The sequence below is a fragment of the Dermacentor andersoni genome, chromosome 10 (genome assembly GCF_023375885.2).
Source record: "Dermacentor andersoni chromosome 10, qqDerAnde1_hic_scaffold, whole genome shotgun sequence".
In the NCBI taxonomy this organism is placed as follows: Eukaryota; Metazoa; Arthropoda; class Arachnida; order Ixodida; family Ixodidae; genus Dermacentor; species Dermacentor andersoni.
This window is the reverse complement of record NC_092823.1, coordinates 99956423-99973299: the sequence shown is the minus strand read 5'-3', so window position 1 is coordinate 99973299 and position 16877 is coordinate 99956423. Positions and strand designations below refer to the sequence as shown.

Genomic DNA, 16877 nt, shown 5'->3' with positions numbered 1-16877 from the left:
CGCCCTCTCCACCAGTGGTCAATGACCTAGGCCACGGGGGTTCACGAAGGAAGCTTCGCTTTAGGAAGCGACGCGAGCGGAGTGTATGTTATGAATTCATTGAACTTAGAGGGTTAGCTCCAATACCAGAAAGTGCACCAAACCTGTACCGAAGCGCTGCCGTCTGCATTTCCATGTGTACCGCGGAATGCACATGCACAGGTTCGCGGTGGTTTCGAGATTCCTGGAACCTCTGGCAGAAATATAGAAACAGAGTTGGTAGATGCTGCTTTGCTCAAATTCGCAAGATAGTTAAGCCTGATTATTTGCACCATCGCTAATCTCGGCCTTTGCACGTCAGTCTGATCAGCCTTTCCCGTTTTCTGCCAAGGTAGTGGGCTAAATTCGCGCGGGAGGTTCGTACAGCGTCATTACAACGAAGGCACCAAATAAATCAACGGACGTAGGAATGAGACACGAGACAACCACGTAGGCGCACTAACAACTGAGCGTTTTATTTCTTGACAAAGGAACAAATACTTGCTGTCAAGGATCAAAACAACAAGAAGAAACAGGGCTGTCATCTGCATCGCACAAGGAAACCACAATACAGGACAAATTCTAAGTGCCGCTCCCAAGATACGCCAGTTCCTTTGTCGATAGGGAAACTAAGGCTTCAGTGATGCAATCATCACCACGCTTTTTGATCTCAAGCGCTTCCAATATCTCCCTTGTCAGTTGATCATCAGCTCTGTTCAAAACACAGGTTCTATCAAAATCTGGAATGCACTTGTGAGCCTTACAATGCGCACTTATGTGACTGGAGAGCTGGTTTTCCATCTTATATTGATGCTCATGCAATCTATCATTCAGACATCTGCCCGTTTGGCCCACATATGATGAACCAGACGACAAGGGAACTGAATAAACTGCTTTCTTTACACATCCAACATGCTTCTGTCCATGTTTTCTTGCGCACACCTGTTTATTTTCCAGATGTCCGGCGTTCAGCTTGGCACACATCAAACCAAGACGTTTCCGAGCGGAAAATAAAACCCGAACACCAGCTCGTTTGCCTACTTTTTTCAGATTGTGAGATATGCCGTGAACATATGGACTGATAGCGCACCTGGTTTCAGAAGGGCCTGCTCGACCCTGCTTCACAACGTTAGGTTCCTTGAGCTGCCTGACCATTTTTTTCTGCAACGGATGTGATCACATGGTGAGGATAACTTGCCGTTTTGAGGCGTCTGACCTGACAATTTAAACTGCTTCGCAGCCGATGCACACATGACTTGTTAAGAGCGTTAAGGCATGATTGAATCATGCCTCTTTTTATTACTTTTGAGTGAGCTGAATGGTAGGAGAGCATGGGTTTGCTAGCCTTTGGCTTGAACTGCCAGCACGCAAGACACGATGAGAAAGTAATTTCCAAATCTAAATATCTTAAACAGTTATCGGCCGGAAGTTCGTGAGTCAGGGTTAGAGGGTGCAAGGCTGTTTGAAACTCTGACAATACTAATGAAGACTGGGTCTCCAATTGTGGACCATCACAATCTAAGAACACTAAAAAATCATCCACAAATCTAAAGATCTGCATCACATTTGTCCCCGATTTGGCGCCTTCATTGTAATGATGCATAACCAACTCGCCCACCAGCACGTGCTCAGTTCGTACATCGATGAGAATGATTTCCACCGTATATCAAATACAGGCAAGAAACATTGCTTATCACCATTTTCTATATCTTTGGTTCAGTATGTGCGTCATACGCATTTCAACCTAAGACATGGGAATTGTGAAGTTTCAATGCGCTGGAACTTGACCGAATGTAAGTAGCTAGAGTGCTAAGCATGCAATAAAAAAATTGGGGTGGGGCGGGGGGGGACATACAAAGGTGGCATATATTGTTGACATGTCTTCCTGCATTTTCTACAACTATGTTTTTATTATAGAGCTAATAAATGGATGTTTCCCCAGTGGCTCTCGCCATTCTTAAAGCGCATTGAACAACTGTAGTCGCGCGCTAACCTGAATATACAATGTGTGCGCATTGGAAAGTGATAGAGATTTAGTTGGAAAAAGAAATGTAGTGCAAAGCAAAATCCACGATTGCGAAACGTGATGGAGCATTGTGGGGCCAATGTTCGGGATAAACCGTTTGTCACAGAAATTAGAATTAAAAGGTAATGCTAAATTTGCATTCACTTACAATTCCACCTAGTCGATTCGGATTTGTGATTCAGCCCTGCGATCGTGCTTTGTTTCCAAAGCTACGTAGTCTGTCGTTCGCTCGCTAAGTCTTTATTCCTATGGCTGAAACACGAGATCGCGTGTATAACTGCGACCGCCGTGGTTATATTAGTTATAAATGCCTAAATTCTGGGGATTTACTTACTGAAACCACAATATAACTATGAGCGCGCCTTACTGGCAGTCCCACGTATTGTTGTGACCACTGGGGGGCTCTTTAGCATGCACGAAAGTGAACGAACGTTCTTTTTTTTGTTATTGTTTATTGCATTTAGGACCCCATGAGTTCCAGCGGCCAGCGACTTCGAACTCGCCGGCAGAAAGCCATAGATATATCGGGTCACGAGGTCTGGTGCTTCTACGAGAGATACGTTGAATGCACAAGGTTTCCTTTCCTGCAAGCGCTGGAATTATCAAAGCTCACGCTAGAAAAAACAACGCAGCTTATAACTGCAGCGTCACCGTGCTACGCGAGCACGCGATCGGGGCGCGAGCAAGCGAACAAAAATGTAACTATGGCAGCCGGTGCGCAGTACACGAGAAAGGCGAGTACCCCTGCTGACGTCACCGGAGCGGCGTCACAGGTGGTGCCGGAAGCAAATTGGCGAAAGCAGAAAAATAGTCACTCATAACATTGTCACCGGGATTCACGAGTACACGGGGAAGAGACGAAACCGTAGATTACAATATTTGCGGGCTGCTGCTACCGCATGATGGCTGACGTCATCTCGCGCGACATGTGCCGTCTGCTTTCTCTTCGCGGAGCGGTCCTTTAACGGCCCGCTCATACGCGATGCAACATATTCCACGATTGCAGCACGGCCCCGCGCGCTACGCCAATGACAAGGAATACGCGGAGTTTGAGACGTGATCCAGGCAGGAACACAACAGCGACAAGGAATTAATAAACCAAACACTACCCGCCACGAACGATGAACTTCTTTGGAATGTCTGGCGAAACCGACATATATAGGTAGCGAATGCGAGCACGTGGTGCCTGGAAGGAAAACGCATGCGTCACAATTCACAAAGCAAGATGTGACACTTCGACACCCGCATCTTTCATTAAAGGACGCCGTCGGGGCTTATTTCAAACTTCGAAGTAATCCGAGTCTTCATTCCAAAAGAGCAAGTGCACGCGTGCTAACAAGCGTATTATAGTCTAAATTTTTGGCCTGCTAAAATTTCGCGGGTGGTTTTTATCCCGGCAACTACTCATAAGCTTAGGTGATCCTTGCTCATATAACACGAGCTTGCAAAGATGAACTCTGTTAGATACCTGTCATCTTCTGTGGAAATGTAACTCATTCGATTCCGCTATCCGGTGAAAAACTTTCGTAGGATAAACCGACCGTCGCATCAGACAAAGGATGAGAAATAATTGTTCAAACGTAGCGCGCGCTGTTTCAAGGCACGTAGCGTTTTACTGCAGCTACTACGGCTGCGTGTTACACCGTAAAAAGATACGATCGTTAGTAAAAACCCGAAAAGAACCAGATGCAAAATTGCACAAGAAGAAGAAATCACAAGGCCGCTGTGCCAGCACACCTTCATTTGCACTTTTGAATTTAAAAAATCTTGAATTTCTGCGCAGAAATAAAATCAAAAATCAGCCCGTGCTTTTTAAGACGCTGACAGTCAAAACTGTATCTTCCTTTCTGACTCGCTATGCTAATTTTGTTTTTTTTTTTACTTGAACTACTTAAACTGCATGTGTTGGGTGCCTACATGTGTCGTTTTTTGCGCAGACAAACATGTCGTATGAGGGGTCAATGGAATAGTTTCCACAGCCACCGCTTTTCTTAATGTGCACCTGATTAGAAGTACACGGCGTTTTTATACTTTCCCGTCATCGGAATACAACAACCCCGGCTCAGAACTGAACCCGGTACCTCGTGCTTAGCAGCCCAACGCCATGAGGAATAAATAACCGCGGTGGCTAAACACTAAGTCGTTAGTTAAATACTCCTGCCAGCAGTTCTGCGTTCGTTTGTCATTCAGGCGCTGCTGCATTAGTACGTGGGACAAACTAGCCCACTAAGACATGCTCAGTACACTTAAGCCTTCGTGCCTGTTCTGCAACTGACGATCGAAGTCGTGGATGATACGCACTTGATCTGGATTTCTTCCGAACTCCGTCAAGGAAGTCTTCGCTATCACAGGGCGGCAGCAACATGCGTAGTACGGCCTCAAGTCCAAGAAAGCTGGATTCTTGGACCTCCTCGTCGCTGCCTGTTTGATTTCCTGCAAGCAAAAAGAAAGACAGATTCTTTTTTTCATTCCTGAATACACTTTTGTACTGCAGCTAGCAACAGGCCTTCGACTAAATATAACACGGATGAGTTCGCGCTTTTATTATTCGGTTAAGAAATATTAATTTGATGGCTTGTCAACAAGAAATTATGGCGTTTTCCGTGACAAAGCCACGGTCTGATTAAGAGGTACGCCGTAGTGGGGGACTCCGGCATAATTTGGACCAACTGGGGTCCTTTAACGCGCAGTTAAACCTATGCACATGGGTGTTTTCGTATTTCACCCGCATCGAAATGTGGCCGCCGTGGCCCGGATTCCATCCCGCGACTTCTTGCTTAGCAGCCCAACAAGATTGCCACTCAGCAACCAAGGCGAGTCTTGCTTGTGAATGCCCAGCATTTCTGGCTGATTGCCTATTTCTATCGAAGACGACGTATAGCGACTTCGCAGCTAAGTACTGCGAATACCTTAACTCCTACCAATTGCTTTGCATGCCCGATAGACAAATGTTTATAAGCATCCGAAATACCCATTCGTAAAACCAACCCGCGAAGCCCATATCCGACAACTAAGCTCATCAGCACGTATGTAGCCCAACACGCTTACTAGAATTAAAGGTGATAAACTTTCTCTCACCACTGGAATCGTCACATCGGTCAGGGCTCGCCCCCAGTCGTCGCTCTGTTCCATCCTCCTCGGGATTTTCTGACGGAACGGCCGGCTCCATGTAGATATGGGCCCTAACAAACGAGGCGTCGAGACTAGGGTACGTGCCAATCCGGATATTCCTAGAAGCGGTTCCCATCACCGCGCCCACGGCAGCATCGACAACAGGCTCGAACTTATCTCCGGTGGCGTGAACGGCCAGGAACGGCATCGCGTTCCAGACGCACAAGCAAGCATAATTGTGGTCTCCCTCTGCGGACTTCAGGTCTTCCACCATAATGCACGAGCAACAGGTGTTCTTCCTGCCCCGGCCTATGGTCCCCGTGTCGCTACCCAACGCGTACGCCACGCGCTTGAAGACTCGTATTGCCGAGTGATGCTTTGCAAAGTCTCTGTGGAGGTACAGAGACCATCTCCCCAGCGTGTCGTGCGGAATCAGCAAGCTACTCAATCGCGCCGCTCGCCGTAGTCGCTCCCTCGGTTCGTCAATGGCTCGAAGTGCGTCCCGGATGGCCGTGGCCGCCTGCCATGACGTGGCGCCTTTCAGCCGCGGAAGCCACTCGGCATGTTTCCACTCGATGGAGCCCAATTCCTTTGGTGGCACTTGAAAAACGTAGGAGCTAATGCTGAGCAAGTCCTTTTCCGTCATATCTTAGAAATTTGGCAAAGACTAGAAAACCTTGCTGCGACTGTCAATTGCAGCCGACGGTTGCGATGGCGGCGCGGCGCTAGGCTTCCCCCTCAGTCGCTGTCGTCTTCCGTCAAAATGGCCGAGTCTCGTACTCACTTGAGCAAGCATGAAAGCATTCTTGATGACAGCGCCTGTGCACGTAGCCCGCGTCTAAGTCGAAAATGCTACTGGTCCGAAGTTTAAAAAACGCCCTATATTTTGAATAAAACGTGGCAGCTTGACACTACGTATTGCCCGTGTTCACACTTCTATCGGGATGGTTCGAATGGCAAGAGTGGTGTTTCCTTAGAACATGGAAAGTTAATCATGGCTAAGCGCACGAGGTTCACATGTTGGGTACATTACCGCGGCCACGGAGGTAATTCGTTAACATGCGTAAAGTTCGAAAAAAGAAAAAAACGTGCTGTATCAGATACCCGTGAGCTTGCATACCCAATCAGTGGCTTCTGAGTATGTAAGAAGCCACCCTTCACACTTTCTTGCCGTAAAGAGTTATTGCCTACCACCGTGGCTGGTTCGCGCATGACAGCTACAGTCAGCGAAACTGTGAGAAACGAGCTATCTGGTAATTTGGCACCCTCTCAACCAACTGTAGAGTGTGTCATGCGCAGTGCCACACAAGTTCGTGCCGAGAAAAAAAAATATGCAGATCCCACGCACTGTGGGAATCGATGTAAGCGAAGCTTTGTCTCTTTGCGTTCATTAACGCTATTTGTCGGTGATATATTGACGGCATACGACAGTCGTGGCGGGATGTGACATGTTACCTTACCTGCTCCGCTTGACGCTTTATGCGAGCCCTCGTCTCGTCGGCACTAAGTGCACGCTTCGGCGCCATGCTGGGTTGTAGCGTAGTAGCTCCCAAAACTGTCTCCTCTCTATCTATTCCCTGGCTCATATTCTCCCCACCTCCTCCATCTACTGTCGTTGCTGTTGCGGATGAGTACGGAGACAGGCGCGGCGGCTCCGGCATAGCATTTGTGAGGGGTCTCGCCTAGTTACGGCGTCCAGAGGGCGTTGTGCAGATGCGACGCGGCGTAAATCTTGACATGAGCTTCTCTGGTCGGCTTTCCTTTGTGCCACACTCCTGTCGTGTACTAACACGATAGCCTTAAGCGCGCTGTGTCACAGAAAATCCGGTGTCGACGCCGCATCGAAATAATCATTCTGAACCACAATCGCGCAGGCCCTCCACGTTCAAAAATAACGCACAGCGCGAAGGACAAGGACTGCGAGAGACGACACACACAGCGACATACACAGCCCTCCACGTGGCGCATGCATTGTCCAAGATTCTTTACATAGTTAGTCGGCGGAAGTTTGAGAATGACAGCTCATAAACAAATGTGATGAAAGGAAACACCGACAGGCCATGCTTTTTATGGTTTTGTGACATGGCCACGTCTCGACCACGTGCCGACGCGGCGACCGTTAGGGGCGTGCGTCTCAACCACGTCCTGACGTCGCCGGCGTGACAACAGCAGGAGCAGCAGCAACAGCAGTGGGAAAGTCAAAGGAAGAGGCTAAAGAAAGCTTAGCTTTAAAAGCAGTGCTTCACCTGCGCGCCAGGGGGCGCTGTCAAGTTAGGGCTAGAAAATGCAGCAACAAACGAGCTCCGTCATCTGCTCTGGCCCGGTTAAGGGTCTTCGAAAAATACACGCAGCGTAAATAGAACGCTTCTCTTTTTTCTTTCGTTTGCATTTTCTTTTCTCCAAAGCATTGTTTGCCTCATTTCAGGCATTTCGCAGTAAATATAGTAGGTTTCGGTCTCGCCTCGTTTGGAGTCTCTCCCATACAAAGAAGAACGTGGCCAAACCAACCAGGCCTGTTCTTCTTTGCACAGAAGCCGGATACGCTTGCCACTAGGCTACGCTCGCACGCATATTGTGAACTGCTCTGTCATAGACTAAACCGCCGTCATATTCGAGTAGCTATGTCATTGTGCTGCTCAACAAAAGGTACGCGCGTTCCATCCCGGTCACGGTGTAAGAGACAATCTATTTAGGTGAGATTTCCCGGCTTGCTTGCGAGACGCGATCGACCAGATAAAGTAGAAATGGTACTCGTCGATCGGCCCGGTGACGGCAGCGGATACCTATCGGCGGGTCAGTGTTACATAGTGCAAGATTCAACGTGCAGAAGCTACATGGAATTTTCGCCATTTTCGTGTGAGCTGCGGAATGGGAAAGGTGCAGCCGAATGAATTTGTTCAAAGGAGTTAAGAATGGTGGATTTGACCTTGGACACCTTTTTTTTTTTTTGCGGCAGATTATCAGCAGATCTTTGTTTCTTCGAGACGTCAGCGAGCCTTTTTTTGAGCACCTTATGCCGAGTAAGCCAGGGGCGCGTGTTGCCAGATTTTGTTGTTTCAACCGAAACACTCTCGGGAGGTATTTTTTATATTTTAGAGAAGTTTCGCAAGTATACGATTCTTCGCAACGAGGTTTGCAAAATAATATGTATCCACAGCCAAAAAGAAAATGTTCTGCAAGGATTTGTGTGACGTTGTTCTGTCGGATCTCATGTACAGAGCCTTGTACAGGGGAGGCCCTGGAAGGGACGTGTTAAATAGAGTAGAGAAAATACAAGTTGCGCCTGGGGTTTAAACCTTTTTTTTGAAGTTACACACTCGAACGTTTCCACAAAAAATGTTTTTCCAAGAAAAGGGTTTATTTCTCCTATGGGGATCTCACTGCCTTATTTGCAAACAACCAGAAACGATAGATCGTGCTTTGCTTCATTGTTGTCAAGTTTACGAACCTCGGTGGGATTCATCACCGTGGCTACGGCCTGGCTGTTTCCTTGCCGAGTAGGCCAACCAATCGCTGCGGAGTACGCGCGTCGCGTGATCCGCTGGGTTCCTTGCACCACCACCAGATGGCGCTCGTCTCCACGCATCCGCGGCAGCGGCGGCGCCAGGCCTGCGGGGGAAAAAAGAAAAGAAACCAGAAAGCTAGCCTTCGCGCATCTGGGGCTGCCCGGTAATGAGGAAGTAAACGCTTCTTGCGAGTAGAATGGATTCCAATTTCGCCACGTACGTGTGCGCACGCTGCCTCTAAAACCGTGATGCCTTCAAGGCGTCTGCCTTAGACGCTAGTAGTCAGCAATTTCGCGTAACAAAACGCTCAGCATAATTAATTTGTGTGGGCCCGGGGTTGTGTGCCCGTGCGTGTATTTGTGTTTTCACACTTTATGCACTCACACAAAGCTTCGCTCTATATAGATTCCAACTCGTTGGATCTGCTGCAGTTCTACGCATGAAGTGCTTTCAGCTGTCGTTGTCGCCGACCTTCAAGTGACGTTGAGCCAAAAGCCAGAGCCGTTATCCGCGCACTCAAACGAGAAAATCCGGGCAAGTTGCGAGAACAAAACGAGAAAGTGCTGTCTCTGGCACCCAACTCTTTGTGTGGGACCATGTTACATACGCTAGATACCGCCCAAACAATTTACAAAAATATTGTTTCCTAATTCATCTTAATGTTTGTTGACAGTGCCACTCAAGCTGTAACTTCTAGTACGCTGAAGTTTTATTTGTCATTTCCAATAGGGATGTTCAAAAGGCAGATACAGGGCACCATAGACTTCGTTGTCATGCTTTGGCGCTGAGACAAAGTTGCCTGTGCTCTTTTTAACCCCTGCATTTCGTGAGTTCTGTGGCGGGAGTTTTGCGTCGCCTCGAGAAATGGTGCCATGCATCCTTCAGGCGTTTCTGTTCTCGCTATGCAGTGCGCTCTTTTTCCCTGGCGTCTTTCGCTGCCTTTCGTGTCGACTTCAGCCGGTTTTTTTTCTTCTAGCTGGGCGACGTGCATATGGACAAGGGCACTGTATAGCATGGTGCGGTGTGGTTTGGTGGGTTGTGCCCTTCTGAACATGCAATAAACCCATCTTAAGCACTACACACCCACCACATGCACTACACCCACCCACCGTCGAATCTCCGCGGTGGCTTATTTCGAAGACGCGACTGCGGGACGCTGAGAACGTCATGATGGCCGCCGGCTCGCTTAATCAGTTTCCGCCCTACGACACAGCGCACCTTTTAAATAAAATCAAGGCTTGCGCTCTTGAAAAACCTAGCTCTGGTTCCCAAGAAGAGATGTTACAGGGAATGTCTATTCGGAGGAGCGCTCTGGTTATTTTGGCCGCATATTTTACCCTTCGTTTCGCACTGTACGTAGGGGTCTACACCACCATGTATTGAAATGCCTTGGCTTTGCAGTGGATCTTTCTTGCCGTTTTTATAACAACCCTTGGTGCGATGTTTGCTGTGATGACAAGAGTCACCATGCTGACATTCACAAGTGTTTCGTACGGTGCTCTCGGCGTGATACTTTGTCTCTTGAGCGTGGCCGTTGGTTCTGGACCACTGATAATAATACAGGTCCTCGTGGTCCTGGCCAAAGCCCTCGCCATGGTCGGAAACATCATCATGATCTGCTACGTCCTGGCGCTCTTTCCGACAGCCGCCCGTGGCACCATCTCCGGCTGGCGTCATGGCTTCGGCATGCTTGGAGCCCTTTCCTCCCAATTCATCAGGCCGTTGTAGAAGGTTGACCGCGAGGACATGGCGTGCGCTGTCGCTGCTGGCCTGATGTTCGCGTCTGTGCTTGTTTTGCGTCTACTGCCCCAGAACGCCACCGTCGAGTGCGCCAAGGTCAACGCGACAATCATAACGCAGCCAGCCGTGGAGATGGGGCACATGAAGGAGACACTTGAGCAACGCGACCAGGTGTGTCCTGGAATGATGCACAATCGCCGCAGCATATCCTATGCCAATTTGGCCACGCTTGATAACGAGTACTTATGTGAGCCGTTTTCGCGAGAAACTCGCCGTGCTTTATCAGTTTGAGTGTAACATTACGCTACCTTTTATTCCTGATTTCTACCGTTATTTATACTGCCGTGTTTACTGGTTGTTTAGGCTCTAGGCTCTGTGATAGAACTATTAACTGCCACTGGACGACGACAGCATTTTAGCTTTTCTTGCTGGAGGCCTCCCTACCACCATTTCACAACCTATCACCTGTGCTAATTGCGCTGTGCGTTAATTGTTAAGAAGGTTTAGCATCGTGAAAACTAACCTCGTGAGATACAACCTAGCGTTTACCTTACGGTAAATGGGAAGGCCTCTTAGATGTTGTTTTTTTGCCCTATCTGATATCTAACGCACTTGTGAGTCGAATCCAAGAGCTCGCGATCTGCACCATAATACACCGCAGTTAGTACGCAATTGCTTTGTACAAGACGCAAACCTGGTGAAGCTGAACCAAGAGAATGTACTTTTCTAAATTGTCGTTTTTAAAGAGCTCGAGTCATCACTGTTCAAAGCTTGAAGCACGCGAAACTCCGAATAATGTTCGGAGCTGGACACATGCTCGAAATGCTGTCCAAGGGTGTTAGCTTGGTCTTCATGGTTATTGCCTTGGACATCGACCAAAGGCAGGAGGTAAGGTTGGTGGCCTACTAATTTTTTAACCGACTCCATATTTTTCCTTCTTGTTTGTAGGAGTTAATGCCGGAGACGTATTTTTCCCAGCCTTCCCTTTTGGCATTGCACCGTGTTCGTCTTCCTTCGGACTTTATATGTTTGAAGTTAATAAGGTTCTCAGTTGTTGGAGAGTGGCGCAGCATGTCCCAAGCCTTATGCTGTTTTTTTCGTGCATTCCTGCAATCCTCGTTCCACCAGGGCACCTGCCTTTTCTTTGGGGTTCCGTTCGTTTGTGGGATACACTCCAATGCGGCGTCAATCATAAAAGCGGCAAAATAAGCAACAGCGTCGTTTATATTAAAATCGTTAAGAGCGTTTCGGGGCATATACGTCAGCATCTTAAATTTTTCCCAGTCTGCAGATGCAATCTTCCATCGAGGGGCGTGTGGGCAAGGATCATGTTCTTTTGTAGATTCGAGGATCACAGGAAAATGGTCACTGCCATAAGGGTTCTGAATAACTTTCCAATCTAAACGGGGCACTAAGGTCGGGGATGATATGCTTAAGTCTGTGAAACTGTATGTGTTACGTGCAAGGCTGTAAAATGTTGGTTGTTTCTTATTTAGCACGCAGGTGCCTGAAGAAAGTAGGATTTGTTCTATTATTCGACTTCTTACATCGCATTGGGAATCCCCCCAAAGAGTACTGTGTGCATTGAAGTCCCCAACCAGTATTTATGGGTATGGCAGGGCATCTATTAATCCCTCGAGTTCTGTTCGATGGTGCCGAAATTTAGGCGGTATGTAGATAGAACAAATACTAATTAGTCTTCCAAACAATAAGGCCCCAACCGCAACTACCTCAAAAGGTTTGAAGTTCCAGAGCATGGCATGCAACGGACTTATCAGCTATTATTGCTACACCGCCGGACGAGGTGTTGGCATCGTCATGGTCCTTGCGAAAAATGGCGAATTGCGTCAGAAAGCCTGACTGTGTTGGTTTTAGATGTGTTTCCTGTAAACACAGCACTTTTGGATTGTGTTTTTGGATGAGTTCCTGCACATCATCAAGGTTTCTAAGAAGACCTCTGACGTTCCATTGAATTATTTGTGTATTCATATTGGAAGTCAAATAGGTGCTGTGTGTACAGAAACAGAAGTACTAATTTCAGATTTCAGAGATTAGATTACAGAGCTCTTTCGAGGCCCTGTAATCGTAGTTTTGCCTTTTCTGGTGCGTTCGAGGGAGCCTCGCCGCTCCTTAGGCGCTTGGCGCACCGTGGGGATAGGTGTAGTGTCCATTGCCTCTTGTGAGGCGCCAGACACGTGCTCTTGCGAGCGAGAGGTTACCAGGGTGGGTCCCGCCTCGGAGGGCAAGACCCCTGCGCCCACCAGCCCGGAGGTCGATGGGGCTCCCTGGGGGATTTGGCTGCGCCGGCCGTTGCCAGCGCTGGAAGGGACCTGGGAGGCCGAGGCAGCCTCGGCAGCGCCCACATTCGGGGTCGATGGTCCCATCTCCTCGGTTGACGGAGCAGCGCTAACTGCAACCGCCGCGGGGGCAGATGGCGTAACTGCCGATTCACTGCTTGTGGGTTGGACAGCCGCCGGAGGCCGTTGTGACGCTGCCCCCTGACGCGCCACATCGGCAAAAGTTTTCTTGGGCAGGTAAGATACCCGCCTGCGTGCCTCTTGGAAACTTATATTTTCCTTTACTTTAACTGTTACAATTTCCTTTTCTTTTTTTCAGGATGGGCACGACCGCGACTGCGCGGCGTGCTCCCCATCACAGTTTACACAGTGGAGAGCATTCTCACAAGCTTCAGAGGTGTGTTCGTAGGCACTGCATTTCGCACATGTTTGCCGGCCTCGGCAGCTCTGCGAACTGTGGCCGAAGCGCTGGCATTTGAAATATTGGAGTGGATTGGGCACGTATGGCCTGACACGGAGCTTGATGTACCCGTCCTCGATTGACTCGGGCAGGACACTTGAACCAAAGGTGATTATTAGGTGCTTGGTTTGGATCTCTTTACCATCTCGCCTCATCTTTATTCTTCTGACATTGATAACATTTTGCTCGCTGAAGCCCACCAAGAGTTCAGCCTCAGTGAGCTCCAGCAAGTCATCGTCCGACACAACGCCGCGGGTGGTGTACATAGTACGGTGCGGGGTTACTGTTAGTTGGGTCTCCCCAAATAACACTAGTTTCGGCAGTTTCTCGAATTGCTTCTTATCGCGGAGCTCCAGGAGGAGATCACCGCTTGCCATTCTGGTCGCCTTATAACCGGCTCCAAAAACATCAGTCAAAATCTTCGATACAAGGAAAGGTGAAATTGTGCGCACTTGTTTGCCGGGTTTTTCCGAGTGAACTACATGGAAACGTGGAAAGTTGTGGACTTGCCCTCCGAAAAACTGAAAAGCTTCATCGGTGCGCCCTCTTTTCTGAGAGCGATCAGGGAGTTGAGGAAAGGAGCTATCCATAAAGATATGTGATATTTCGGCAGTAACGCCAGCCACCCACCGTGGAGTCCTACAAGGGGACGCTGCAGGACCTGTGAAACACGGCCTGCAAACGCCAGCTGTACATTACCACCATAACCAAAAATGAAATAACCTAGGTTGGCTATTCACACAAGGTTAACCCTTGCTGCCTGGAAAAATTGGAAGTAAAGGGGAAGCCAGAAGAAGACAGGAAAGGTGGAAAGTAAGGGAAAGACGAAGGTAGTAGGGAGAGAGAGACAGGAAAAGGCAACTACCGATTTCCCCCAGGTGGGTCAGTCCGGGGGTGCCGTCTACGTGAAGCAGAGGCCAAAGAGGTGTGTTGCCTCCGCCGGGGGGCCTGAAAGGTCCGAACACCCAGCATGGGCTCAACCTTCAGGATCCCCCTTTCCCCGGACACGGCCAAGCCGCGCACGGTTGGACGCGGGAGGGTCCAACCCTCGTGTGCTCGGGTACGTGGTGTCGCAACACACCAAACGCCTGCTTACGCAGACGCCCCTGCGGGGAAGAATTGCGCTAAGTAGTGCGTGGAAATGGCTTTTTCCGCCCATGAGCATCTACAGAACTTATGCAAACAAGTTAGTTCAGAGAATAACAAGATGAACGCATCGCAAGCATTTTATAACCTGCATTTATAGCGTTGTTTATGCCATTCCGCTCTCGTGCAAAAGAACGTATGTTGGTTAAACTGGCAGATACATCAATCAGAGACTAAAGAAGCATCAATATAACGTCAGTGAAGTAATCCCGGGCCATTTGGGCATTCATTGCCGAAATTGTGGCTGCAGGTTCATGTTGTAAATTACTACTGCTTGGTGTAAGGTTCATAGTAGAATGCCAATTAAAATCGGGGAGCCTTATGATTCATTGCGAAATCAGAAGGTACGTAAGCAAGCCTTCAGTGTCGCTAACTTAAACATAGATGAACTTCTTCGGTATATCGCTGTAATTATTGCACGGTATGTTGTGATCCTGCCTTTGACACGTGTGCGGTTCTTCGATATTGACTACTAGATTTTCTTTTTTCTGTCTTTCTTTCCGCCCGTTTAGTGTACAGTTATCGACCGTGCCAAAATAAAAATCCGTATCTCAACGAGCGCTGTCTCGGTATGTTAGTTCTTTTCTACGGCTTCGTTCGGTCGCGCTTACACATTCAATCATGAACTCTTCTACCAAGGCCACCTAAATCGAAGGAAATTCTTCGTAAAGGGAGGGTAGCTGAGAGTATATCCTTTAATTTCCTTGCATTTTGTGGCGTGACTTGTGTATCCTGCGGCGCCAATTTGCGTATGTTGGCGCTTTCCACTGAGCATTACGCTATAGACCGGATGTTCCAGTTTTCGCAATCTCTAAAAACGAATTCGCGTCAAGGCGTTGTAAAGCTATGTGTATTGTTGTTTGTTGAAGTTATATGCCAAAAGCTTTTCAAAAAATTTTAGCTGTTCGTTTGAGACTTTTTGAGCCTTTGTGTTGTCTGGAAACGTAAAAAGAAACTTTCAGAGCATTGAAATCACTTAAAAGACCTATTTGTTCCGGTATAGTAGACTGATAAGGCTCGTGACCGGAATTTCTCGGAGCCCTGCATTTTCTGCGGTTACCGCACGTGCGAAAGCGTGTGTATTTTATTTATGTTGCCTTCCTGGGAAAACTAGGATGCGTTGAACTCCATAGTGAATTCCCACTCTTCAACGAAATGCAAGGTGGCAGTAGCTGCATTTCTTGCCAATAAACATTTATTGATGCAACATATAGCAAAGCAGAATAAGGAGTCCTAGAGATAAACACCGTCGCAGAACTAGCACCCGTAAGGGACAAGAATTGTCACGACACGACACTGTTATGCATGAACTTTCATTCAGGAATAGTTCAAGACGGCTCAAACGTGTGAAGAATCAAAGTGGTGCCATTTGTCGGCTGGGTGGCAACGTTGCCTGCCTGTGGTCGATCCGAGGAGGACTGGATGACAAAGTAGACGTAAACGAGCACTGTCACGAAGCAGGCCACCAAGAGTGAGTAGAACGTGAACTTATGGGGAGGCGCGCCGACGAAGAATCCGCGGCTCTCATGTGCGGCCTTTGCTTCGAGGCTTCCCTGGGATGTCCCGTACTGCCCTGCACATGCGACATACGTCACGATGCACGTGGTAGAATATTACGTTGAATTGGAAAATAAGCAACGTGCAACAGGGGTAGGAAAATATAGGCGGCTAGAATAATCGCCATGGTTTTTAAAATTTCGCAGTAGTTAAGTGTATTGGTGCTTCAGCCCCTTTATTCGCGGTGTATTCGTTGGGACACGTGATAACTTTTCGTCGATTCCCTCCCCTGGTAGCAAAGAAGACTACGCGCAATGACTTCGGGTACACTGAGCCCTCGGCGTATTCGCTGGGGCTCCATTTGGGTTCACTTCGTTCAGTTGTAACGCACACAATCGTTTTTCTTAAAGCACTACGATGTTTGAGGGGTTCTTTGACGTGCTGCATACCTTGAGGAGTGACCAATTTTTTTTCTCTTTCTCGTAACATTGCAGTCGATGTTTATCTTCTCTACATGCTACAGGCTAACCCTCGAACCCTTTTCTCAACGTAACATAGCCAAACATATGAAAAGCAGATACTTCATTACTCTGTATTGATGCATTTGTGTAGACTCATAGTTAAAGCGACAAAGCAACATCCTACCACCTTGACTCATTCAATTGTGTCTTCAGCGCATCGGAATAAAGTTATGTAACTTTGACATGCTCATCGACACAATTCTTATTCGGGCCTCAAGGATGGTAACACATTATACAAAAAAAGGATACACAATTTCGGCAGTAATCTAAATTCAGAAAAAAGTCGGTAGAATAAAACAAAGGCGTTTTTCTTAGCCTATGCAAAGTTCCTGTTAGCGAAACGCTGGGCTCCATGGCCAATGAAGTGAGCGTACCTACCAACTGCGGAAGTCCTGCTTGCATTCTGAACGTCATGTGTCATGTTTTTTTGTTTTTTTTTAAAGACAGAATCTACCATGCTAGGTAACGATATGTCATTGCTCAAGAAATTTCTTTTAAGCTGATGCGCAAAGCACATCAATGCTTGAGTAAGTGATTCTTGATAAACCTAAGATA

At 48.0% G+C, this 16877-nt stretch overlaps 1 protein-coding gene across 3 annotated transcripts in view; it reads right to left on the bottom strand.

The window, feature by feature from the left end:
- LOC129387915 (uncharacterized) overlaps positions 1–16877 on the bottom strand; it is a 40007-nt gene that overhangs the window by 19883 nt on the left and 3247 nt on the right. For all 3 annotated transcript variants that reach the window (XM_055077678.1, XM_055077680.1, XM_055077677.1), the window contains exons 2-3: positions 8604–8764; positions 4346–4477 (exon numbers count right to left, since the gene is read on the bottom strand). In XM_055077678.1, the coding sequence (XP_054933653.1) occupies positions 4346–4477; positions 8604–8764 (293 nt within the window). The remainder of the gene's footprint in view (positions 1–4345; positions 4478–8603; positions 8765–16877) is intronic.